The sequence below is a fragment of the Eriocheir sinensis genome, unplaced genomic scaffold (assembly GCF_024679095.1).
Source record: "Eriocheir sinensis breed Jianghai 21 unplaced genomic scaffold, ASM2467909v1 Scaffold275, whole genome shotgun sequence".
NCBI lineage: Eukaryota > Metazoa > Arthropoda > Malacostraca > Decapoda > Varunidae > Eriocheir > Eriocheir sinensis.
The window spans coordinates 373,399-400,000 of NW_026111582.1; the positions used below are offsets into that span (position 1 = coordinate 373,399).

General features: G+C 49.1%; 1 protein-coding gene across 1 annotated transcript in view; it reads right to left on the minus strand.

Annotated features, from left to right (window-relative positions):
* Positions 1–26,602, minus strand: part of LOC126991415 (ankyrin repeat and protein kinase domain-containing protein 1-like) — a 92,661-nt gene that overhangs the window by 57,440 nt on the left and 8,619 nt on the right. Inside the window, exon 2 of the mRNA XM_050850182.1 lies at positions 10,424–10,839. Coding sequence (XP_050706139.1) covers positions 10,424–10,839 — 416 coding nt within the window. The remainder of the gene's footprint in view (positions 1–10,423; positions 10,840–26,602) is intronic.

Sequence of the window (26,602 nt, forward strand, 5' to 3'; positions counted from 1 at the left end):
CCGTGATAGTTTGTGGCAGTCCAAGTATTCAACTGACTCCCTCCTCTTTTTCAGGTTTGCTTATATTTCCCGTCACGGCCCCGCCACTCAACAAAACACCTGCACACTCGGACATCCAACCTGAACTGACTCCCTCCATGCTAAGGCAGTGCTCTGATTGGTCCAAGACAGTGACTTTCAAAATAGCGCCTTCTGATTGGACAAGCCTATTATCATTGCCAGAGTCGCCATCGATCAATTTTGACTGTGCATTTTTTATTGGTTTAGCGTAAATAGATCAGGCACATTATTAAAGCTGTGTGTACTCGCTCTTTTTTTGTAATTTATGTAACCTGATATATCAAAGTGTTAATTTATTGGTTTTCATTGTAACATTTTCGTCTAGTTTTGGAGGTGCGGTACGAGAGTTTGCATGACCACCAACAACAGCAGTCAGCAGCAAAACACGGTGCAAAGAAAACGACTCCCGCGGCAGTGACTTGGAATGAAGAACCTTGCCCATGACTGTAATTTTGGCATATTGTTTTTTGGGGGCTAAGGGCAGCATAGGTTCATGGGTTGGGTGGGGAGGGTGGCGAACGAAGCGAGCATGGGGGAAATCGCGTGGTTTCCTTTCGTGATAAAAAAAATCCCCGAATGTGAGGGTTTTCCCTTCATCGAAGACATTCTTAATACCCCCAAGCTCAAAAGCTACACGACTGCAACGCATTTCGTGTTCCCACCAAAACCCCTGCACCTGCTTTGGGTGAGAGGGAGGAGAATGGGCAAGCACTAGAATAACATCGTGTAACTGATGATCTTGTCTACGGGTGTACTATTACTAACTCATATGGAGGAGGAAAATATGAAGGTTTCATAATTACGATTCATAATATACACTGCGGCTCCAGCAGCACTGCTTTTTTGTCAAGTTTGAAGAAATTGTCTCTTCTCGAATTCCGGCTGCCGACCTCTGCCCTAGATGAACTATATAATTGCAGTGTAATAAAACAGGCAAGCAATTGGCTCCCGCTCCAGGAGGCGCGCCGCCTCCTGGAGCGGGAGCCGGCCGAGTCGCCCGCCCACCTCGAGGGTTGAGCCGCTCCCATTGGCTCCCGTTCCTCACAGCCGAGTCGCCCGCCCACCTCGAGGGTTGAGCCGCTCCCATTGGCTCCCGTTCCTCACAGCCGAGTCGCCCCGCCCTCCTCGAGGGTTGAGCCACTCCCATTGGCTCCCGTTCCTCACAGGCGCCTCGCCCCGCCCTCCTCGAGGGTAGAGCCACTCCCATTGGCTCCTGTTCCTCACAGCCGAGTTGCCCCGCCCTCCTCGAGGGTAGAGCCACTCCCATTGGCTCCTGTTCCTCACAGCCGAGTCGCCCCGCCCTCCTCGAGGGTAGAGCCACTCCCATTGGCTCCTGTTCCTCACAGAAGAGTCGCTCCGCCCTCCTCGAGGGTAGAGCCACTCCCATTGGCTCCTGTTCCTCACAGCCGAGTCGCCCCGCCCTCCTCGAGGGTTGAGCCACTTCCATTGGCTCCTGTTCCTAACAGCCGAGTCGCCCCGCCCTCCTCGAGGGTCTCACTCAGACGGCACTGCGATCGCCATCAAGCACAATCAAAATTTTAAATTACTTGATGACTTCATTTCTGACGCCCTCGCGGTGGAGATCACCACTCTCACGGGCAAGGTCATCATCTTCGTATCTTCAGGAGACAGATCCCTGCGTACATGATAGCCGATATCAACGCCAACCACCCGATACTAGGCTACACGCATACCAACACCAAAGGAAGACAAATACAACACCTGATTAATCATAAGAACATATGAACGCTGGAGTCTGCAAGAGGCCGGTAGGCCTGTACGAGGCAGCTCCTTTGACCCTAAGCTCCCGTGTATCTAGCCCCACCTAATATCGCTGTCCATAAATTTATCTAGTCTATTTTTGAATGTGACAATTGTATTGGCACTCACCACATGACTGCTAAGCCTATTCCACTCATCCACCACCCTATTAGTAAACCAATTTTTGCCTATGTCCCTGTTGAATCTGAATTTATCCAGTTTAAACCCGTTACTTCGTGTCCTACCCGGTTCTCTTACCAACAAAACCTTATGATTGTCTCCCTTATTAAAGCCCTTCATCCATTTATAAACCTCGATCATGTCTCCACGCACCCTTCGCCTTTCTAGAGAATGCAAGTTTAACTGTTTGAGTCTTTCCTCGTATGGCAAGTTTCTCAACCCCTGAATCATCTTAGTCATCCTCCTCTGCACCGATTCTAACATTTTGATATCCATTCTATAGTAGGGTGACCAGAACTGAACCGCATAGTCAAAATGAGGTCTAACTAATGCTAAATATAGTTTGAGGAAGACTTCGGGGCTTCTGTAGCTTACGCTCCTTGAAATAAATCCCAGTACCCTATTAGCTCGATTTCTAGCTTGAATGCATTGTGCCCTTGGACGGAGATCAGAGCTCACTAAGACCCCTAAATCCCTCTCGCACCCAGACCTACTTATGAGAGTGTCATTAATTTTAAGCAATAGTTATGTGAGGGGTTGTTCCTACCTACACTCAGAATACTGCACTTCCCTACATTGAACTCCATCTGCCATTTATCCGCCCAGTCATATAATCTGTTGAGTTCACCTTGGAGAATACTAGCGTCCTGATCCGACTCAATTACTCTACCGATCTTGGTATCATCTGCAAATTTACTAACATCACTACTAATTCCTGTGTCTAAGTCATTGATATAAATAATAAACAAAAGTGGACCTAATACCGAACCTTGTGGGACCCCACTCGTAACACATCCCCAGTCAGATCTTTTACCATTGATTTGCACTCTTTGCTTCCTATGGCTAAGCCACGCCTTGACCCAGTTCAAAACTTTACCCTGTACTCCGTGAGCCTGTAATTTAAGCAACAGTCGTTGGTGAGGAACTTTGTCAAACGCTTTACTAAAATCAAGATAGATTACATCATAATTTTCATCTCTGTCAAACGCCTCAAATACTTTATTGTAGAAGGACAAGAGATTGGTGAGGCATGACCTACCTTTTGTGAACCCATGCTGCGAGTCGTGAATTAAGCAATGTTTCTCTAAATGCTCCCGAATGTTCCTGGCTATTATGGACTCCAGCATCTTCCTATAACCGATGTTAAGCTAATTGGGCGATAGTTTGAAGCAACTGACCTGTCCCCTTTTTAAAAATCGGCGTCACATTAGCTACTTTCCATAGGCTCGGCACATAGTTAGTATTTACCGACATCTTAAAGATGTCGGTTAGTGGTCACTGATTATATCACCTAGCTCCTTTAATACCCTCGAAATATCCCGTCAGGACCTGGAGACTTGTTCTTCTTAAGCTTATCTTTATCATCATTATCTACTTGACTTGTAATGATTATTTCCATCAATTTATCGCCATCCCGCCCCTCGTACACCTGAACTCTTTCCGGTATAGTCGTTCGATCCTCCTGTGAATACTGAAAGGAAGTAGTCGTTCAACAATGTGCTCATATTTTCGTAATTTTCACTAGCTCCCTTTGTTTGATTTCAGCGGTCCAATTTTCTCCCGTGTTTTTGTTCTATACATCTGAAAGAAGCCTTAGGATTACTTTTCGCCTCATTTGCTACTTGATCTCATAGTTCTTTTGCTATCCTGGTGTTTTTCTTAACTAATCTAGATAGTTCGACGTACCGGCCCTGAGATGTGTTTCCCATTCTTTATTATCTGATAAATTCTTCTTTAACCCAATCTGTGTTTTAGTCCACGAGTCATCCACTTAGGATCATTGTTTTCTTTTCTAAGTGTTCGCTGTGGTATATGCTGTTCTTGCCCTCTACTATTACTCTAACTAAATTATTGTAAAGACATTTCTACCTGGTTCTCCTGGCTCTCCAATCCGCAGTTCTGGCCCTCATGAATCCCTAAATTATCCCAGTTTACCCTTCAAGATGTCTTCGAAGCCCTCGTAGTTTGCTCTTCTAAAATCTGGCACTAACACTGGGTTTGGATCACGGGTTACCGCTCAGTTCAACCTAAAACGAACCGTTCTGTGATCACTATTTCCTAACTCTCCGCCCACCTCCAACTCACGTAGCAAGTTCCCATTATTGGTTAGGACTAAGTCTAATATGTTATCTCCTCTGGTAGGCTCAGTAACTACCTGCTTAAGGAAATTATCTTGTATAACTTCAAGAAAGTCCTCGGCTTCCAGGTCACCCACTAGATCTTCCCAGTCCATATTCCTATAATTAAAGTCCCACATTACGCAGACATTTCTACTCATACTCGCCCTGCCAATCTCCTGTAGTAATATACTCGTGTCCTGCCTGTTAAGTTTGGGTGGCCTGTATATAACTCCTAGAATTAGTTTTTCTTTCCCTTTGTAAACGTCCACCCAAACTGATTCTGAATCCATGTTAGTTTTGACTGAGTTGTTAACTAAACATTTAAGTGAGTCTTTAACATATAGCGCAGCTCCACCTCCCTTTCTGCCCCTTCTGTCTTTGTGAAACATCTGATAACCCGTTATTTCAAATTCTGACCTAAAATTTCTATTAGCAAAGTCTATCCATGTCTCAGTGATCGCTATTATGTCAAAATTTTCTGAACAAGCTTCACCCCTTAGTAAGTCTATCTTATTTCTGAGGCTCCTGCTGTTAGTATAGAAGATTCTTAGCCCGTCTCTGTTACTCCTCTAGAATTACTTCTAAGCTGCCTGGTTATATTATGAGCTAGATGTCCTCCCATTACTCCTCCCATTGCTCCCATTACCCTCCCCCTCGCCTATACTAAAATCCCTCAGGGTACCAAGTGCTTGCTCAAGGAGTCTGAGAGAGCTCAACACCCTTGAACGTCAAGTGTATCCCGTCACGGGCGTAGAGGGCGTCGTTGCCAAAGAAGAGGTCCCAACTGTCGACGAACAGCCACCCATTGCGCACGCAGTGCTCAGCAAGTCTGCTGTTCACTGCTATCGCCCTGGACAGCCATCCATCGCCAACGCCCCTCCTTGGCAGGACGCCACACTACTGGTGACCCACCAGCGTCACGTATCCTGCCTAACAATTCTCTAAAACGCCTGAGAAGGTCCTCGCTTGGCACACGAGAAACGTCGTTTCCGCCACAGCTGAGAAAGACAATGGGTTCGATCCCTCGCTTGCCATACACGCCTCAATCCTGTCTGATATGGCCCACCCCTGCCCTGAAACACACCTCGTCCTGTTCTTATCCTTGGAGCAAAATACCTGTCAACATAACGAACCTGACTATCAACAACAAGAACCCGACGGTCGGAAAGGGGCCAGAGGTGGGTGAAGGGGAGGGAGAGCGGAAGGAGGGAGGACCTGCTGTGAAGAACGAGGAGAAATTCAGAAGAGGTGGAAGGTGGAAAGGGGAGGAGGAGGAGGAAGAGGAAGAAGGAGAAAGGAGGGTGAGGGTGGAGCGAGGTCCGGACTAGGTGCGGGTGGAGGAAGAGGGGGAAAGGGAAGGTGAGGGACTGGTGTTGGAGGGAGGGACGAGCGAGGAGGCGGAGGACAAGGAGGAAAAATAGGGGGAGGAGGAGGAGGAGGAGAGTGGGCAGGGAAGAGGGAGAGGGGGACGGAAGAGGAAGGCAGGATTGGAGGAGGAGGGAGGAGGAGGGGGAGGGAGGGGAGGGAGGAGGAGGAGGAGGAGGAGGAGGAGGAGGAGGAGGAGGAGGAAGGAGGAGTAGGTGAAAGGGAGAGTGAGGTGGGGAGGGAGGACGGATGAGGAGAGGGAGGAGGAAGAGGGGAAGGGAAGGGAAGGACAGGTGTGGGAGGGAGGACGAGCGAAGAGGCGGAGGACAAGGAGGAGAAAGAGGGAGAGGAGGAGGAGGAGGAGGGTGGGGGGAGGGGAGAGGGGGGACGGAAGAGGAAGGCGAGGGGAGGAGGAGGAGGAGGAGGAGGAAGAGGAGGAAGAAGAGGAGAAGGAGGTGGGAAGCGGGAGATCGGAGATGGTCGAGGAGGAGGAGGAGGAGGATGGGAGGGCTGCTGTGTGGATGAAGACAATACTAGAGGGGAGGAGGACGAGGAAGAAGAGGAAGAGGAAGGGAGGAGGAGGAGGTGGCTTGTTGCTGCTGCACTAACCAGTAAGTGTACCTGGGCGGTGAGAGTCGTAACCCTATTCTCTAACTCTATGATCTGCTGATCATCCTTCTGAGTCTTAACGCAGAACCTACAAACGTCCTTGGAAAGAAAGTACTGCTTGGCCATGCGAAGGCCACACAGAACAACGCTTGAGGGACGTCATGGTGAAGATATGGGCGAGGCAAGACTGGAAACAATTAGGCGCGTTAAGACGATAACAAAGTACGCAGCTGCGGTGAGGTCGTCAGGTCAAAAATGTGTATCTAGGAAAACAAACCAACAGCTGCTGTGAGGTCGTCAGGTCAAAAATGTGTATCTAGGAAAACAAACCAACAGCTGCGGTGAGGTCGTCAGGTCAAAAATGTGTATCTAGGAAAACAAACCACAGCTGCTGTGAGGTCGCAGTCAGGTCAATTCCCCGGGGAAAAGGGTGTGTCTCTGGTAAAAAGGCGCGGTTATTTCTACCCACCAAGACAAAACATAGGCCAATATTAATATACTGAGAAATCACTTATGTAAAGAAGACAATAACTGTGTTCACTAGGTTTGCGCGGAAAGTGGATTATCTAGTGTTTTTGTGTGGACTTAGAAATTAACGTAGCTTGGCGCGCCTCATTCACGTAGTCCTATTATCACAGCACAGTAAAGTATCCTAATAATAGAAGAAGAAAACACAAAAGCAATATAAAAAAACACAAAAGCAATATAAAACCGTGTAGCACTGGGTTGGCGTAAAAAGAATGTTGAATTTAGTGTAGATGTGGGAAGCTCAATACACTTGTCCTAGGAGTAACTGTGGATCACTATCTAACTAAGTAAATACTAAATCAGAACACTTAGCGGTCTGTAGTAGAAGGCAGGGTAATCCTCCTGGTTTTGTAGTCCTCCAGTACAGCAGCAGTTACACAGAAGCACAGAACACCGCGAAAGCAGAGGAAAACAGAGGGAAGAGCGAGTTGGCACCACACAGCAGCGGGGCAAAGTCACGTGTGAACCCAAGGAAGGTCGCGCGCTGACTGTGAATCAACGAACCATTCACACATAGGCCCACACCTCCCCACATACATAGCTCACAACACAGCCACAACACCGGATATCATCCTCACAAACAACAACACTTATCACAATATCAGCATTACTCAAGGCCCCATCACCATGAGCGACCACATCCCTGTCATCCTTACCATCTCTTCTACTCCCATCCAAATCCCCACACGCCCCAGACCCAACTTCAGCCAGGCCAACTGGGATCAATTTCTCACAGATATCGCTGAAAAACACAGGGACTCTCCCGTCAACCCGCAGCTTCGGTTGACTACATCGACACGTATCTTCAAGAATGGTACATCACAGTTGTGACCGCAGTCAAAAACAAAATTCCAACAACACGCCACAAAACTCTAACACACTCTCACTTGAGTCACACGACACGCACCCTAATAGCACAACACAAAGCCATACAGCATGAGGCCAACACCAAAGGATGGACTTATCCTCTCTATAGACGCCACAAACAGCTCCAACTCACGCTAGAACAACACTTGCAGAGCGACAGCCGCGCCCACTGGGGCGAGGTCTTTGCGGAGACAGCCTCACTATACCATGACCCAGCCACCTTCTGGCGTAAGACAAAACAACTCATGGGAACCGACACGACGAACCCCACAACCTCTTCTCCCCCACACGCGGCAAAGTGTACGACAACAACGAGAAGGAGACGCTACACAGAAATCACTGCGAAGACGTTTTCAGTGACGCGGATGAAGACTGGGACGACGATGAAACAGAGACTGAAGTACGGGACTTTCTCGCCAATAAACTCCATAGACTTTCCCCTCACGTCAATGCAGACGCCAGCAGACTATTTCTGACAATATGTTCCTCACTTTTGAAACTACATCCGAACACATCCTTTCCATAATCAAAGGCATGAAAAAGACATGACCAGGACAAAGTGGTATAAATAAAACCATCTTAAAAAACCTTCCCCTTGAAGCCATTTCATACTTAAACAAAGACTCTCAAAGCCGCCCTTTCAGCAGGCTACTTCCCAACAAGTTCAAGAAGGCCAGGTTGAAACTGATACCAAAAGGGGGTAAAAACCCTCACTACCCCGCTAACTATAGGCTAATATCCGCCTTTGAAGTGCCGGGGAAGATATTTAAGTGAAATGAAGGATGAAGTACAAAACCTTACACCTCAGACATCCTATCATTCCAGAAAAGCTCTTATGCGACTTTCTAGATGATAGGTCGGCGAGAATAAGACTTGGAAACTACCTCGGTGACAGCTTTGACCTGAGCTGCGGTGTCCCTCAGGGCAGTGTGCTCTCCCCGACGCTATTCACTCTACACCAGAGATACCCCTCCCCCACTCAGAGGCACCATCATCTCATACGCCGACGATGTCACTCAAATCGTCGGCTATCCAGGGAGGTCAACTCAGATGGCTCAACTCTCAACATCCCGGGAGATTGACTCCCTTAACTCCTGTGAGTTGAGATGGCGAGTACAAACCGACACCAAAAAAGTCACTGTCATGAAGCTCGGCTCCCTATACCAATGAACAACTGATTACTGCAAATGACACACACCACACGCAACAAACGGGCAAAATCCTGGGTCTCCACATCTCCACAAATGGTTACTAGAAACATGTCCAGAATAGAGTCCAGTATGCCAGTACGTCAAAACTATACAGATTTAAGCTGATGCCCATGCACAAACATAAAAACCCACCTTGTAAAAACACTTATCCTGCCATCCTTGATTACCCTCCCATACCCACACACACATTCAGTAACACTCAACTCGCTAAAGTCCAGAGGGTCCAGAACACAGCCTTACGTTTTGCCACCAACCAATACCACCCATACTCCATGACCACAGAGCAAATCCACATAGCAACAAACACTCTCCCTCTCAACATGCGTATACACAACACAGCCACAAAAATATGGCAAAGACTTTCCTTCCTCAACATACACCACTTCGACACCCTCATTGACAACGCGAACAACATACTCAGGTACAACAGAGCCTTCCCAAGCAGCCTTGCCGTAATAAACTCCATGTCTGCACCGCTACTCCACTGAATCTGATCCACCCCAAAGAAGCAAATTCAGAATCACTGCATGCACACTCGGCTAGCGAGCTATACGCAAACACCACAACTACACGTTACACCCAAAAACACAAATGTAAACACAATCGTGACTCCTCCGAAATCAAACATGTAAGAACCTGTTGTGAACATAACGTCGACTACGTGCCAAACAATGTATCAACCAAACTTCAGCTTCATGAACTGATTGTAAGCCTAAAAGTGTCATAAAAAGCCCCAGATAGCTGGACTTCCCGCCTTCTCTTCTCCCTCCTACTCCTTCTTTACTTCTCTCTTTACCTTCCTCACCCACCCTCTTCTAATTCTTCCGCCTCTTCTCTCTCTCTAAAAAATAGCCACCTCAGTTCCTCTCAAGAAGCGAAAGCGAAACTAGTCGGGAATGAACTCATCTCAAACACACCCGTGCTTCCTCCCTCCTCCTGCACTCAACTTGTCGAAGATGTCCTTACAATAATAACAATAATAATAATAATAATAATAATAATAATAATAATAATAATAATAATAATAATAATAATAATAATAACAATAATAATAATAATAATAATAATAATAATAATAATAATAATTATGATAATGATAATTATAATTATAAATATAATAATAATTATAATTATAATTATAATTATAATTATAATTATAATAATAATAATAATAATAATAATAATAATAATAATAATAATAATAATAATAATAATGATAATCATAATAATAATAATTAAAATGAAAAATAAATAAAAAACATCGACGTATATGATTGATATGATTGTTAACATTTCCTACCTTCCTGTTCCAGTTGTCTATCAGCCATTCTCTGAAGCCAAGCAGTTTCCTCACGTCCTCTGGCCGCAGCGTGTCGTCACCTGCTGCAGCGTTCACCCCGGCACTGGACGTGACCTGCAACGACAGGCGACACTGACTTTACCACCAAGAGAGAGAGAGAGAGAGAGAGAGAGAGAGAGAGAGAGAGAGAGAGAGAGAGAGAGAGAGAGAGAGAGAGAGAGAGAGAGAGAGAGAGAGAGAGAGAGAGAGAGAGAGAGAGAGAGAGAGAGAGAGAGAGAGAGAGAGAGAGAGAGAGAGAGAGAGAGAGAGAGAGAGAGAGAGAGAGAGAGAGAGAGAAGAAAAAAGGCGGTTCATTGACAGACAGATGGTAGAGACAGACAGATCGATAGCGAGATAGATGCTAACAGCGTGCCAAAACCCACCTCAGGCAGCAGGCTGTGGGCGGCGTCCCCGTGCACCACGCCGCTCCTCCTCGCCAGCCACCTCGCTGCTAAGTCTTTACCCTTCCTCTTAGCCAAGTCCAGCGGCGTGAGGTCATCATCGGATCCCGTACGGGGCGCCGCGTCCTTATCCAGCAGGTACCTGACCACGTCCAGACGCCTTGCCTTCACAGCCCAGTGCAGGGGTGTCAGGCTATCGCCGTCCATTGCGTAAAGAGGCCAGCCAGCCCTCTCCAGGGCCTTCAGCACAGCCTCGTGGCCATAAAAGCTGGCGAGGTGCACCGGGGTGTGTCCGTCGGCGGCCTGCAGCAGCTCGGGGGTGGGCGGCGTGACCGGGATGAGGGTAGACACACACTCAGCTTTACCAAATAATGCAGCCCAGTGGAGGGCCGTCCATCCTGTGTGTGGGAAACATGGAAACATGGAAATGCAGGCAACAGAGTGCCTATTGGCTCATTACGAGGTTGCCCGCTTTGGTGATTTAATCTGCTCGACCGCCACTTGGGGCCTGAGGAGCAGATGAAAGCACTTCGATATTGAGGAGCAGATGAAAGCACCTCGTTATTCAATTTACTCCCGACGCAACGAAATGACTGTCGATTCTATATTTGAAGGAGTTGATGGTATTCGCATTTACTACTTCTGAGGGAAGATTGTTCAAGTGGCGTATGACTAGGTTTAAAAAGAATCTCCTTCCAATATCTGTGTTATATCGACTCGACTGAATGGGTAGGCCGTTATTTCTATTTCTTGAGTTGGTTTGCAGTTCAAAGAATTTGGAGTAATCGACGTTACTGAACTTTTTTCAGATACTTGAAGACTTGAATCATATCCCTCGTAGGCGTCTTTTATCCAATGTAAAGATATGGAGTCGCTTGAGTCGTTCTTCGTACAGGTGAGCCCTGAAGGTTTAAATCATCTTTGTGGCGCGTCGTTGAATCCATTCCAGTAAAGCAATGTCCTTTCTGTAATTAGAAGACCAGAACTGTACTGCTTGATCGAGGTGCAGTCTTACCATGGAAGTATACAAGGCTAGCATCACGTCTGATGCTTTACACTCGAAGGTCCTCGCTGTGAGCCCGAGCATAGTGTTTGCTTTCTTGTATGCTTTTTTACAGTGATTCGCGTGTTTCAGGTCACTGCTGATAGTGACTCCAAGATCAGTGTCCTCCTGCATCGCCTGCAGAGGTCTCCCATTCATGATGTATGTGTGGTTACTATTTTGGGACCCAATGTGCATGACTTTGCTATTGTCAACATTAAAAGACATTTGCCTTTTTTCCGATAACGTGATTGAGGTCTTTCTGAATGACTACGCAGTCGGTCTTTGTGAAGGCTTCTCCACCCACCTTGGTGTCATCTGCAAATTTTGATATTGTGGATTTCAATCCTGATTCTAGGTCACTGATATATATGATAAAGTGGATGGGTCCCGGCACTGACCCTTGAGGCACTCCACTAGTGACTGGAAGCCAAACGGAAGGCTGTCCGTTGAGTAGTACTCGTTGTTTTCTGTCATTGAGCAAATCTCTAATCCATGCGATCAGATTGGCACCAATGCCCGTAGAGTGCAGTAATGGAAGGAGAGGTAAGAGAAGGAGGGGAGTGAGAGTAAGGAGGAGGGGAGGGAGAGGAAGGAGAAGGAGAGGAGTGAGGGGGAGGGGAGGAAGAGGAAGGAGAAGGGGGGGAGGGAGAGGAAGGAGAAGGAGGGAGAGGGAGAGGAAGGAGAAGGAGGGAGGGAGAGGAGGAAGGAGGAGGGGAGGAAGGAGAAGGAGGAGGGAGAAGGAGAAGGAGGGGAGTGAGAGAAAGGAGAAGGAGGGGAGAGAGAGGAAGGAGGAGGGGAGGGAGAGGCAGGAGAAGGAGGGGAGGTAGAGGAAGGAGAAGCAGGGAGGGAGAGGAAGGAGAAGGAGGGGAGGAGGAAGGAGAAGGAGGAGAGGGGAGGGAGAGGAAGGAGAAGGAGGGGAGGAAGAGGAAGGAGAAGGAGGGGAGGGAGAGGAAGGAGAAGGAGAGGAGTGAGAGGAAGGAGAAGGAGTGGATGGAGAGGAAGGAGAATGAGGGAGGGAGAGAAGGAGAAGGAGGGGGAGGAGAGGAAGGAGAAGGAGGAGGGAGAGGAAGGAGAAGGAGGGGAGGGGAGAGGAGAAGGAGAGGAGGGAGGAAGGAGAAGGAGGGGAGGGAGAGGAAGGAGAAGGAGGGGAGGAGAGGAAGGAGAAGGAGGGAGAGGAAGGAGAAGGAGGGGAGAGGAGGAGAAGGAGGAGGGGAGAGGAAGGAGAAGGAGGGGAGGAGAGGAAGGAGAAGAGGGGAGGGAGAGGAAGGAGAAGGAGGGGAGGAGAGGAAGGAAGGAGGAGGGAGAGAGGAAGGAGAAGGAGGAGGGAGAAGGAGAAGGAGGGGAGGAGAGGAAGGAGAAGGAGGGAGGGAGAGGAAGGAAGGAGGGAGGAGAGGAAGGAGAAGGAGGAGGGGAGAGGAAGGAGAAGGAGGGGAGGGAGAGAGAAGGAGGAAGGAGGGGAAGGAGAAGGAGGGAGGAGAGGAAGGAGAAGGAGGGGAGGGAGAGGGAGGAGAAGGAGGGGAGGGAGAGGAAGGAAAAGGAGGGGAGGGAAAGGAAGGAGAAGGAGGGGAGGGAGAGGAAGGAGAAGGAGGGGAGGGTGTAATGTGTATATTATAATGTACATGTGTACACTTAACACCAACTACTTTGAAAAGTAAAAACACTTAAAAACTCCTAACAAAAATGGTGAACAGCGGTTTACGGTCCTCTCCGAAGTGTTCTATAGGTGTTATCTCTAATCTAACATAACATAAAATGCATGGTGGCTGGTGGCCGCCTCGTCGTTAACCACGTTAAAAAAAAGTAACGCTCAAAAGTTATTAACATAAATGATGTGCAGCGTGGTTACGAACTACTCCGAATTGTTATATGTCTCTCTCAAACGTAGCTTCAGTGACAGTGTGTGGGAGCAGTGAACGGTATCGGACACAGCAAGCATACGCTGACATCAGCGCGCGGCTTTTCCTGCCCCAGTGAGTCGAGTCAGCACACAGCCGCACCCGAGAGCACATCCCGCCCCGCCCCGCACCTCCACACAGCCCGCGCGCCCCGCCTCGCACCTCCACACAACCAAGTTTCCTTGGAGGTGTCCAGGCATTTGTTTCTTCCTACGACACAACTCGTCGTAGGTGCGCACTTATCTTCGCCAGGCAACTCGGACATTTGAGGGTGACTGGTGGGCGTATATTGTCTGCCCGCCGCCCCTCCCACCACCGCTACCAGACGGGGGACGGCAGACCCTGCCACCCCTGCAGCCCAGCCCTTGCCACCGGCGAGGCGAAGGACGCGAGCGTGCTGAGTAGTGGGGTATCGAGTTGCTGTCTTCAAGGTTTTTAACACATTATAGCTGACACTCATTGATACGGTTTCAGTAATTACACCACTTGTAACATTATTTCAGGTGAATTACTATTATTATGTTCACGTGTTTAGGCGTGTAAATGTATCTAATCTATTAGATTTTTCAGCTGTTGATTTTTCTGGCGTGTGGATGTTTAATATTTTTCTTGAGTAACATGGTTACGCATTTTATGTATAATCATTCATTTTCTTTTCTCCTTTCTTTTGTGTGTTTTATTGCACTGTGGAGAAGTTATGTCTTGCTAAGCCTCACTCATTATTCTTTTTCCTCTTTTATTATGCATTTTAAAAGCATAGGGGAGGAGTGAGCATATACTTAGCGGTGAATGATTATTACTTTAATTATTTTTGCAGCAATATTTTTTTTCTTTTACCATTTTACTCCTCATTTTACTAGTAACTCTTTTTAATGGCAGAGAAACCTGACCAGAGGACTATGAGGGGTGGATAGAGATAAAGAACAGTGCCGTCAAGGATAACGGTAACTGTTCTCATGTAAGGAGTGTAGCAGTCTTCAAAGGGTGCTTGCTCCTCCTACGCTGCATGTGCAACCAAGAGGTATTTACTTACCTTACTAATCCCACAATGGCTTCTGCCTCTAATCACCCACTAACAGCAACAGCAGTTAGGCCTTTCGCAGGGTAGCAAGGGAGGCAGATTATTCGGCCAGGGACTTCTTGTTTCAAAGTGAGATTGTCATGGACATTTCATTCGTGTCAAATCCGGGAGATTAAATATCTCTCAGCCGCTCGAAGGTCAATCCCGGGAACGGGCGCACGGCCCTCATAAACAAGAGCGCGTTCACTGGACGGAAGGATTATGATGCGTTTCGGTCACTTTTTCTTGAAACATTTGGGGAAGATGGGCAACACAGCCTCGTAAAGGGTATAAATTTTGCTGTGGACACTGTGCAAACGAGTGGCCTTTTTAACAGGCCAGTGGACGCCTATAGGCTATCTACTGATTTGATCTCGTGTTTTAAACAAGGAAACTAGACAGATGGAGAAACCATTTCTGTAGCTAATGCTAGATTATTACTAGAGTTCCTTATGTACATGATTGTCCTTAAAGTTCCTCTTCGAAGGAGTGCAGTATCCCTTGACTACAGCCCCACTGGCAACCTACACGGTTTTATCAGCCAACTTTTATGGCATTTAAAGTAATTTTGGGTCCTTTTTGAAGCTTCGTTTCCCGTCGACACGTTCGTCGGGGAGGGGGCCTTCGCGACCCTCTGACCTAAACCTTTTTGGGTGTCACCAGCGGTAATCAAAAATTCCTTGGTGTGTTCTTTTACCCGTGGTTTAGGCAGAAATAGTCAGATAAATTGGTGGTTGGAAATTTGAGCTTTACGATTTTTTTTTTGCACAGAATGGTGCATAGTGATCGTCTCCAAAGACTAGCGCCGGCTTGAGGTTCAGCCTGACGCTGCTTTGTGTATCTTTCCACCACACGACTATAACCTGCATCCTCGCATCTACTAATTTATGTTTGGTTCCTGAGCTTTTGCCTGCATCTTTTTCATGCGAGAAGGGGAGTGTTTGAGTAATACTTTTCACTCTAACCCACTATTTTCTTTTATTGCTGAGTTGATGCAAGGCAGTCAGTCTTCTTAATTCAATTGGAGCCGTAATAACCGAGGGTGTAAACTAACATAGGGATAGGTACAATTTAACCTTGAACCTCAAGTGCTTCTGCTTAAAACAGACTTTTTCTCTGCACTAACAGACTTAACTTGAGCAGATGCTGTCCCTAACTTTTATCGTAACCAGCATGTGAATATCTGTAAGCTTTGGAAGTAAGCAGACAAGTCTTACTTACCCTTACTTGACATACCACTGTTACCCGTTACGGGAATTATTTTTGGCGTCAAAGATGTCAGTCATCCACGTTCGTTACGATCGAGGGATAGGTGGAAATTTGTCTTTGTCATTTGATGTTTATTAATGCTGGAATTACTTTAATCAATTATGCTGGAATTATATATTTCAGTGAGATTTGTTATAACAGTGACTTCACAACTTAGTGACAGGATTTTCTTTTATAGTACTGTAGACCTGAAAAACGGAGTATTAGGAGTTAGTGGTGCTGACTGCCGATGCTTCTAAGGTTCTCCAGACTTGTCCTTGTTATCACATTGTAATTAATAGGAGACTCTACGGATAACATTACCTCTTTTCACACAACCTTATCTATTGTTGTAAACCCCACCCGTCTCGAAGGCGTGCCGAGGGTAACGACACTGGCAATTAATTGTCACGCAACGGATGAGTGTTTCTCTGCGACAGTTTTGTGACCAGGTGTGACTCGGAGGCTCAGTGTGTAGCAGATCTTCTTCAAGGATTGTTCCTTTTTCTTTTTACTATTCCAAATAGCTCCATTACCATGTATCCTAATGACAGTTTAGTCAATTTAATTTTACTAGGATGTATCATGTAAATAATTTTTCGAGCTATTATTTTGTTTTCTCGGAATAGTACTGAGCTTCCATGTCCACGACTCTAGCCCTGTTTACCTCGCCCTGTATGTACTTTGCCCATTTCTTGTTACTTCCATGATTATTTTTATTATCATTGGCATTTCCCGATGCTGTATCGTTAGGCGGGCTCTGACTTGTATATATATTTTTTTTAAGCAATAACAGGACCTCGTTTAACTAGTACACATTGTGCGACTGTAACATGGGTAGGTACACTGCTTTTAAAGGTCGGGTGAGTCGCGAGGTCGCGACTTTTAGAGAACCGAGCGATGTAATGTGTATATTATAATGTACATGTGTATGTATGACTGTACGTGTGGCGACACCCGGTCGGTGTCGCACAACAGGATGTCTAACAACACGTCGTGCTTTTGGCCGTGGGAAGCTGTGATGAACTGACACTAGGATCAGCAAATGATGACTTTCATCAACAGTCATCAACCGGAAGCCCCACCCTTCCGGACGAACTACAAGCAAATAAAACAGGCGAACAACGCAGAGAAGAGGAGAGAAGACGGGTGACGGGCAGGCGAGCGGTGCTCTGCCGCCCCGCGCCCTGCAGCGGTGTGGCTGTCTCTGATTTCGTGCGTCTCGCTCACGTAAACTGTAAACCTTATGTAGTACAACTGTTAATATAGTTAAAATACATTTGGTATTTGTATTAACCTGAGAGAGAGAACTAAAGTGAACTTATAACGGCTACCGCTCGGCCACACATCACTTAACTAAAAAGGCTATTGTGTTATCTCACCTACTACAATCAACTTGTGAAAGCAGGCAACGGTATACCGGACCTCACGTGAGATAACAGTTCGCGCCTTAATCAAAAACACACAAAAAAACAGCTAACAAAAAGGCTAACAAGGGAGGGGAAGGAGAAGGAGGGGAGGGAGAGGAAGGAGAAGGAGGGGAGGGAGAAGAAGGAGAAGGAGGGGAGGGAAGGGAAACATGGAAACATGGAAACATGGAAATGCAGGCAACAGAAAGCCTATTGGCTCATTACGAGGTCGCCCGCTTGGGTGATTTAATCTGCTCGACCGCCACATGGGGCTTGGTGAGCAGATGAAAGCACCTCGATATTGAGGAGCAAATGGAGGCCCCTCGTTATTCAGTTTACTCCTGACGCAGCGAAATGACGGTCGATTCTATATTTGAAGGAGTTGATGGTATTCGCATTTACTACTTCTGAGGGAAGATTGTTCCAGTGGCGGATGACTCGGTTTGAAAAGAAACTCCTTCCAATGTCTGTGTTACATCGACTCGACTGAATGGGTAAACCGTTATTTCTAGTTCTTGAGTTGGTTTGCAGTTCAAAGAATTTGGAGTAATCGACGTTATTGAACTTTTTTAGATACTTGAAGACTTGAATCATATCCCCTCGTAGGCGTCTTTTCTCCAATGTAAAGAGATTGAGTCGCTTGAGTCGTTCCTCGTACGGTTGAGCCTTAAGGTTGGAATCATCTTTGTGGCGCGTCGTTGAATCCTTTCCAGTAAAGCAATGTCCTTTCTGTAATTGGGAGACCAGAACTGCACTGCATACTCGAGGTGCGGTCTTACCATGGAATTATACAAGGATAGCATCACGTCTGGTTTTTTACACTCGAAGTTCCTCGCTATGAACCCGAGCATAATGTTGGCCTTGTTGTATGCTTTTTTTACAGTGATTCGCGTGTTTCAGGTCACTGCTGATAGTGACTCCAAGATCCTTTTCCTCCTGCATCGCTTGCAGAGGTCTCCGATCCATGATGGATGTGTGGTTGCTATTTTGGGACCCAATGTGCATGACTTTGCATTTGTCAACATTAAAAGACATTTGCCATTTTTCCGACCATTCGATAATGTGATTGAGGTCTTTCTGAATGATTTCGCAGTCGGTCTTTGTGAGGGCATCTCCACCCACCTTGGTGTCATCTGTAAATTTCGATATTGTGGATTTCAGTCCTGATTCTAGGTCATTGATATATATGATATAGAGGATGGGTCACAGCACTGACCCTTGAGGCACTCCACTAGTGACTGGTAGCCAATCGGAAGGCTGTCCGTTGAGTAGTACTCGTTGTTTTCTGTCTGTGAGCCAATCTCTTATCCACGCGATCAGATTGGCTCCGATGCCCGCCGAGTGCAGTTTCTTAAGGAGTCGCTCGTGCGGTACCTTGTCGAAGGCTTTATGAAAGTCCAAGTATATAACATCACTGGGGATGTGGGCATCCCAGTTCTTATATATACCTTGGAAGAAGTCTAATAAATTCGTTAGGCAGGAGCGCTTGTTTCTGAAGCCATGCTGGGTGTCGGAGATTACATTATTGTTTTCTAGAAACTTAACAAGTTTATCTCTAGTAATCTTTTCGAGTATTATTCCTGCCACTGATGTCAAACTTATGGGCCTGTAGTTTAATGCAACGCTTTTGTCTCCTTTTTTGAAAATCGATGTTACGTTCGCCATCTTCCAGTCTTCCGGGACCTTGTTTAGTTGAACTGACCGGTTGAATATGGTAGTGAGTGGTTGAAGTATTTTTTGTTTAAGTTCTTTTAATAACCGCGGGGACAAACTGTCGGGTCCCGTTGACTTGTTCGTGTCGAGTTTGTCGAAGTACTTTTTTACTTCTTGGTCGCATACTGAGTTAATTTCCAGCGGCGTGATCACACTCGGCGGGGCAGGGCTCTCGGGAATGGTTTCGATGTCCTCGACTGTGAATACGGATGCGAAGTTACTGTTGAGGATTCTGGCCATCTGTTTACTGTCCTGAGTTACAGATCCAGTCTCGTCTGTCAGGGGACCAATATTGGATTTTACTTTCTTCTTCGATCTTATGTACGTGAAGAATTTCTTGGAGTTAGTTTTGATTTCGCGCGCTATTTGCTTTTCATAGTTGCGTTTGCTACTCCGAATAAGGCTGCGACAAGCTCTGAGGCTGTTGTGGTACTGTGTGCTGGCTTCGGCCGTAGCATTCTCTTTCATCAAATTATAATTCCTTTTTTTTAGGTTTACTGCCCTTTTTATTTCTCTGGTCATCCACGGTGGATCTACGGTCCCATTTACTCGCCTGGATTTCGTAGGCACTGTAGCCTTCTCTACTTGCAACAACTTATCTTTGAAGACGTTCCACGCGTTGTCGATTGTATTATCGGTGATGCCAAGTTGGTCCCAGGTCGTAGGGGGAAGCAGTGCACGGGCTAAGTTGAAATTTCCTTTTTTGTAATCTGGTATCACTGATGGATTATCTACGAGTTTGTGACATATGTTGATATTAAAACGGATTAAGTGGTGATCGCACCCATTAAGTTTCTCACCAACTGTACAGTCGCGAATGAGGTCGGGGTCGCTTACTAATACCAGATCCAGCAGATTGTTTTCTCTTGTTGGTTGAGTTACAACTTGAGTGAGGAACGAATCCTCCACCATTTCTAAAAGCCTGTTACCCTCTTGATCTCCAGTCATCAGTCCCCAGTCAATATTAGGGCAATTAAAGTCCCCAATTATAATTGCTTCCTTGCTTTGTGTTAGAGAGTGAATCTCTTCGTAGAGGGCAGTGTCATCGGCTGCCTGTTGTTTCGGAGGCCTGTATACGGTTGCAAGTGTTAGTTTCTTGTTATTTGCGGTTATTTCCACATAGACAGAATCGTATTTCTCTGCGTCCTGTTTGTCTATTTATATGGCAGGGAGTGTACTTTTTACGTAGCAAACTACTCCTCCTCCTTTCTTGTGCTTTCGACTTTTGTGGAAGCTTTCGTACCCAGGGAATGACATTTCGGATTCTAGATGGTTAGAGTTGGCCCAAGTCTCTGTGATGGCTACCACATCTGGTTTCTCTGTTGCAATATACGCCCTAATTTCGTCCTTTTTGGGTATTAAACTACGTGCATTTGTGTATATGATAGAAATGTGGCCGTGACGAGTTGTACCAGTTCGCTTGTCGGAGGCGTGGTTAGTTACACAGTTTCTTGTGAGTCGCACTGACGCTACGGGTTGGTTGATCAAGGGCTGCCTTTGCCCCGTCCTCGCCCGCCGTTTTTTGAAAGGCTTTTCGAAAAGCTTTTCACTACCTCGTCCAGAAGCCTCCCGAAACGCGTCGATCCAACCTCATTCAGATGTAGTCCATCGTTCCAAAACAAGTCTGGGCGCTCAAGGAAGTGGTGCCAGGCGTTTGTAAACGCAACGCCTTCGTCGTCACAAATTTCCTTCAGACTAGTATTGATGTTGCTCGCTTTGCTGTTGAAGCCGGCGTAAGCGCTGATTCTGGGTAGAATTCCAGAGACAATGACCTGAGGGGACTTGGTCTTGTAACGCCGAATGACCTGACGGTATTTTGATAGTAGGGCCTGAGTTTGAGTAGACTGAACGTCATTTGTCCCCGCGTGAATCAAATGAACTGTCTTCCTTCGCGAGTTCCGTGACAGCTTCGACAGCTTGAGAAGGCGTACGGGCCTATTTAAGTAACGGTTAATTAAAAACGTGGATGAACGGATTTCAAAAGTTGTGACGTTAAAATGTAACACACGGAGTCGATTTACACACACGGAGTCGATTTACATACAAAATAAGAAGTGTCGTTTTACCAGACGAGGCGAAAAGCAAGGTTAAGGTTTGATGCCGGTAGGGCAGCGAGGTCAACGTCCGTCCCTTTGAGGAGGTCAGGCAAGAGGGAGAAGAAAGAGGAGGGGAGGGAGAGGAAGGAGAAGGAGGGGAGGGAGAGGAAGGAGAAAAAGGGGAGGGAGAGGAAGGAAAAGGAGGTTAGGGAGAAGAAGGAAAAGTAGGGGTGGGAGAGGAAGGAGAAGAAGGGGAGGGAGAAGAAGGAGAAGGAGGGGAGGGAGAGGAAGGAGAAGGAGGGGAGAGAGAGGAAGGAGAAGGAGGGGAGGGAGAGGAAGGAAAAGGAGGGGAGGGAGAGGAAATAGAAGTAGGGGAGGGAGAGGAAGGAAAATGAAGGGAGGAAGAGGAAAGAGAAGGAGGGGAGGGAGAGGAAGGAGAAGGAGGGGAATTAGAGGAAGGAGAAGGAGGGGAGGGAGAGGAAGGAGGAGGGGAGTGAGAGGAATGAGAAGGAGGGGAGGGAGAGGAAGGAGAAGGAGGGGAGGGAGAGGAAGGAGAAGGAGGGGAGGGGAGGCAGAGGAAGGAGAAGGAGGAGAGAAAGAGTAAGGAGAAGGAGGGGAAGGAGAGGAAGGAGAAAGAGAGGAGGGAGAGGAGGGAGAAGGAGGGGAGAGAGAGGAAGGAGAAGGAGGGGAGGGAGAGGAAGAAGGATGGTAGGGAGAGGAAGGAGAAGGAGGGGAGGGAGAGAAAGGAGAAGGGGGGGAGGGAGAGGAAGGAGAAGTGGGGGAGGGAGAGGAAAGATAAGGAGGGGAGTGAGAGAAAGGAGAAGGAGGGGAGGGAGAGGAATGAGAAGGAGGGGAGGGAGTGGAAGGAGAAGGTGGGGAAGGCGAGGAGGGAGGAGGGGAGGGAGAGGAAGGAGAAGGAGGAGAGGGAGAGGAAGGAGAAAGAGGGGAGAGAGAGGATGGAGAAGGGGGGAAGGGAGAGGAAGGAGAAGGAGGGGAGGGAGAAGAAGGAAAAGGAGGGGAGGAAGAGGAAGGAAAAGGAGGGGACGAAGGGGAAGGAGAAGGAGGGTAGGGAGAGAGGAAGGAGAAGGAGGGGAGGGGAAGGAGAAGGAGGAGGGGAAGGGAGAAAGGAGAAGGAGGGGAGGGAGAGGAAGGAGAAGGAGGGGAGGGAGAGGAAGGAGAAGGAGGGGAGAGAGAGGAAGGAAAAGGAGGGGAGGAAGAAGAAGGAGAAGGAGGGGAGGGAGAGGAAGGAGGAGGGGAGGGAGAGGAAAGAGAAGGAGAGGAGGTAAAGGAAGGAGAAAGGGGGAGAGGGAGAGGAAGGAGTAGGGAGAGGAGGGAAAGGAAGGAGAAGGAGGGGAGGGATAGGAAGGAGAAGGAGGGGAGGGAGAGGAAGGAGAATGAGGGGAGGGAGAGGAAGGAGAAGGAGGGGAGGGAGAGGAAGGAGAAGGAGGGGAGGGAGAGGAAGGAGAAAGAGGGGAGGTAGAGGAAGGAGACGGAGGGAGGAGGAGGAGGGAGGAGAAGGAGGGAGGGGAGAGAAGGAGAGGAGGAAGAGGAAGGAGGAGGGGAGGGAGAGGAAGGAGAAGGAGGGGAGGGAGAGGAAGGAGAAGGAGGGGAGGGAGAGGAAGGAGAAGGAGGGGAGGGAGAGGAAGGAGAAGGAGGGGAGGGGAGAGGAAGGAGAAGGAGAGGAGGGGAGAGAAGGAAGGAGGGAGAGGAAGGAGAAGGAGGGGAGGAGAGGAAGGAGAAGGCGCGGAGGGAGAGGAAGGAGAAGGAGTGGAGGGAGAGGAAGGAGAAGGAGAGGAGAGAGAGGAAGGAGCAGGAGGGGAGGGAGAGAAAGGAGAAGGACGTAAGGAGGAGGAAGGAGAAGGAGAGGAGTGAGAGGAAGGAGAAGGAGAGGAGTGAGAGGAGGTAGAAGGAGGGGAGGGAGAGGAAGGAGAAGGAAGGGAAGGAGAGGAAGGAGAAGGAGGGGAGGGAGAGGAAGGAGAAGGAGAAGGAGGGGAGGGAGAGAAGGAGGGGAGGGGAAGGAGGAGAGGGAGGAGAGGAGAGGAAGGAGAAGAGGGAGGGAGAGGAAGGAGAAGGAGGGGAGGAGAAGGAGGAGGGGAGGGAGAGGAAAAAGAAGGAGGGGAGGGAGAGGAAGGAAGAGGGAGGGAGAGGAAGGAGAAGGAGAGGAGAGAGAGGAAGGAGAAGGAGGGGAGGGAGAGGAAGGAGAAGGAGGGGAGGGAGAGGAAGGAGAAGGAGGGGAGGAGGAAGGAGAAGAGGGAGGGAGAGGAAGGAGAAGGAGGGGAGGGAGAGAAGGAGAAAGAGGGGAGGAGAGGAAGGAGAAGGAGGGATGGAGAGGAAGGAGAAAGAGGGGAGGGAGAGGAAGGAGAAGGGGAGGGAGGGGAAGGAAAGGGAGGGGAGTAAGAGTAAGGAGAAGGAGGGGAGGGAGAGGAAGGAGAAGGAGGGGAGGGAGAGGAAGGAGAAGGAGGGGAGGGAGAGGAAGGAGAAAGAGGGGAGGGAGAGGAAGGAGAATGAGGGGAGGGAGAGGAAGGAGAATGAGGGGAGGGAGAGGAAGGAGAATGAGGGGAGGGAGAGGAAGGAGAAGGAGAGGAGTGAGAGGAAGGAGAAAGAGGGGAGGGAGAGGAAGGAGAAGGAGGGGAGGGAGAGTAAGGAGAAGGAGTTGAGGGAGAGGAAGGAGAAAGAGGGGAGTGTGAGGAAGGAGAAGGAGAGAAGGGAGAGGAAGGAGAAGGAGGGGAGGGAGAGGAAGGAGAAGGAGGGGAGGGAGAGGAAGGAGAAAGAGAGGAGCGAGAAGAAGGAGAAGGAGGGGAGGGAGAGGAAGGAGAAAGAGGGGAGGGAGAGGAAGGAGAAGGAGGGGAGGGAGAGGAAGGAGAAGGAGGGGAGGGAAAGGAAGGAAAAGGAGGGGATGGAGAGGAAGGAGGAGGGGAGGGAGAGGAAGGAGAAGGAGAGGAGGGAGAGAAAGGAGAAGGAGGGGAGGGAGAGGAAGGAGAAAGAGGGGATGAAGAAGAAGGAGAAGGAGGGGAGGGAGAGGAAGGAGAAAGAGGGGAGGGAGAAGAAGGAGAAGCAGGGGATTGAGAGGAAGGAGAAAGAGGGGAGGGAGAGGAAGGGGAAGGAGGGGAGGGAGAGGAAGGAGAAGGAGGGGAGGGAGAGGAAGGAGAAGGAGGGGAGGGAGTGGAAGGAGAAGGAGCGGAGGGAGAGGAAGGAGAAAGAGGGGAGGGAGAGGATGGAGAATGAGGGGAGGGAGAGAAAGGAGAAGGAGGGGAGGGAGAGGAAGGAGAAGGAGGGGAGCGAGAGGAAGGAGAAGGAGGGGAGGGAAAGGAAGGAAAAGGAGGGGAGGGAGAGGAAGGAGGAGGGGAGGGAGAGGAAGGAGAAGGAGAGGAGGGAGAGAAAGGAGAAGGAGGGGAGGGAGCGGAAGGAGAAGGAGGTTAGGGATAGGAAGGAAAAGGAGGGGAGGGAGAGAAAGGAGAAGGAGGGGAGGGAGAGGAAGGAGAAGGAGGGGAGGGAGAGGAAGGAGAAGGAGGGGAGGGAGAGGAAGGAGAAGGAAGGGAGGGAGAGGAAGGAGAAGGAGAGGAGGGAGAGGAAAGAGAAGGAAGGGAGGGAGAGGAAGGAAAAGGAGAGGAGGAAGAGGAAAGAGAAGGAGGGGAGGGAGAGGAAGGAAAATGAGGGGAGGAAGAGGAAGGAGAAGGAGGGGAGGGAGAGGAAGGAGAAGGAGGGGAAAGGGAGGAAGGAGAAGGAGGGGAGGGAGAGGAAGGAGAAGGAGGGAAGGGAGAGGAAGGAGAAGGAGGGGAGGGAGAGGAAGGAAAAGGAGGGGAGGGAGAGGAAGGATGAGGGGAGGGAGAGGAAGGAGAAGGAGGGGAGGGAGAGGAAGGAGAAGGAGGGGAGGGAGAGGAAGGAAAAGGAGGGGAGGGAGAGGAAGGAGAAGGGGAGGGAGAGGAAGGAAAAGGAGGAGAGGGAGAGGAAGGAGGAGGGGAAGGAGAGGAAGGAGAAGGAGGGGAGGGAGAGGAAGGAGAATTAGGGAAGTGAGAGGAAGCAGGAGGAGGGGAGGGAGTGGAAAGAGAAGTGGAGGGAGAGGAAGGAGAAGGAGGGGAGGGAGAGGAAGGAGAAAGAGAGGAGGGAGAGGAAGGAGAAGGATGGGAGGGAGAGAAAGGAGAAGGGGGGGAGGGATAGGAAAGAAAAGGAGGGGATTGAGAGAAATGAGAAGGGGGGGAGGGAGAGGAAGGAGGAGGGGAGGGAGAGGAAGGAGAAGGAGAGGTGGGAGAGGAAGGAGAAGGAGGGGAAGGAGAATAAGGAGATGAAGGAGGATGGGAGGGAGAGGAAGGAGAAGGAGGGGAACGAGAGGAAGGAGAGGGAGGGGAGAGAGAGGAAGGAGAAGGATGGGAGGGAGAGGAAGGAGAAGGATCGGAGGGAGAGGAAGGAGAAGGAGAGTAGGGAGAGGAAGGAGAAGGATGGGAGGGAGAGGAAGGAGAATGATGGAAGGGAGAGGAAGGAGAAGGAGGGGAGGGAGACTAAAGGAAAAGGATGGGAGGGAGAGGAAAGAGAAGGATGGGAGGGAGAGGAAGGAGAAGGAGGGGAGGGAGAGAAAGGAGAAGGGGGGGAGGGATAGGAAAGAAAAGGAGGGGAGGGAGAGAAATGAGAAGGGGGGGAGGGAGAGGAAGGAAGAGGGGAGGGAGAGGAAGGAAAAGGAGAGGAGGGAGAGGAAGGAGAAGGAGGGGAAGGAGAGGAAGGAGATGAAGGAGGAGGGGAGGGAGAGGAAGGAGAAGGAGGGGAGGGAGAGGAAGGAGAAGGAGGGGAGGGAGAGGAAGGAGGAGGGGAGGGAGAGGAAGGAGAAGGAGAGGAGGGAAAGGAAGGAGAAGGAGGGGAGGGAGAGGAATTAGAAGGATGGGAGGGAGAGGAATGAGAAGGAGAGGAGGGAGAGGAAGGAGAAGGAGGGGATGGAGAGGAAGGAGAAGGAGAGGAGGGAGAGGAAGGAGAAGGAGGGGAGGGTAAAGAAGGAGAAGGAGGGGAGGGAGAGGAAGGAGGAGGAATGGAGGGAGAGGAAGGAGAAGGAGGTGAGGGAGAGGAAGGAGAAGGAAGGAGAGGAAGGAGAAGGAGGGGAGGAAGTGGAAGGAGACGGAGGGGAGGGAGAGGAAGGAGAAGGAAGGAGAGGAAGGAGAAGGAGGGGAGGGAGAGGAAAGAGAAGGAGGGGAGGGAGAGGAAGTAGGAGGGGAGGGAGAGGAAGGAGAAGGAGAGGAGGGAGAGGAAGGAGAAGGAGGGGAGTGAGAGGAAGGAGAAAGAGAGGAGTGAGAGGAAGGAGAAAGAGTGGAGGGAGAGGAAGGAGAAAGAGGGGAGGGAGAGGAAGGAGAAAGAGGGGAGGGAGAGGAAGGAGAAAGAGGGAAGGGAGAGGAAGGAGAAAGAGGGGAGGGAGAGGAAGGAGAAAGAGGGGAAGGAGAGGAAGGAGATGGAGGGGAGGGAGAGAAAGGTTAAGGAGGGGAGGGAGCGGAAGGAGAAGGAGGGGAGTGAGAGGAAGGAGAAGGAGGGGAGGGAGAGGAAGGAGAAGGAGGGGAGGGAGAGGAAGGAGAAGGAGAGGAGTGAGAGGAAGTAGAAAGAGGGGAGGGAGAGGAAGGAGAAAGAGGGGAGGGAGAGGAAGGAGAAGGAGGGGAGGGAGAGGAAGGATAGAGAAAGGAGGGAGAGGAAGTATATCTAGAGGAGTGAGAGGAGAGGAGTGAGGGGAAGGATGAGTGGAGGAAAGGAAGACACAAAAATCATCACCTCAACCACTATACAA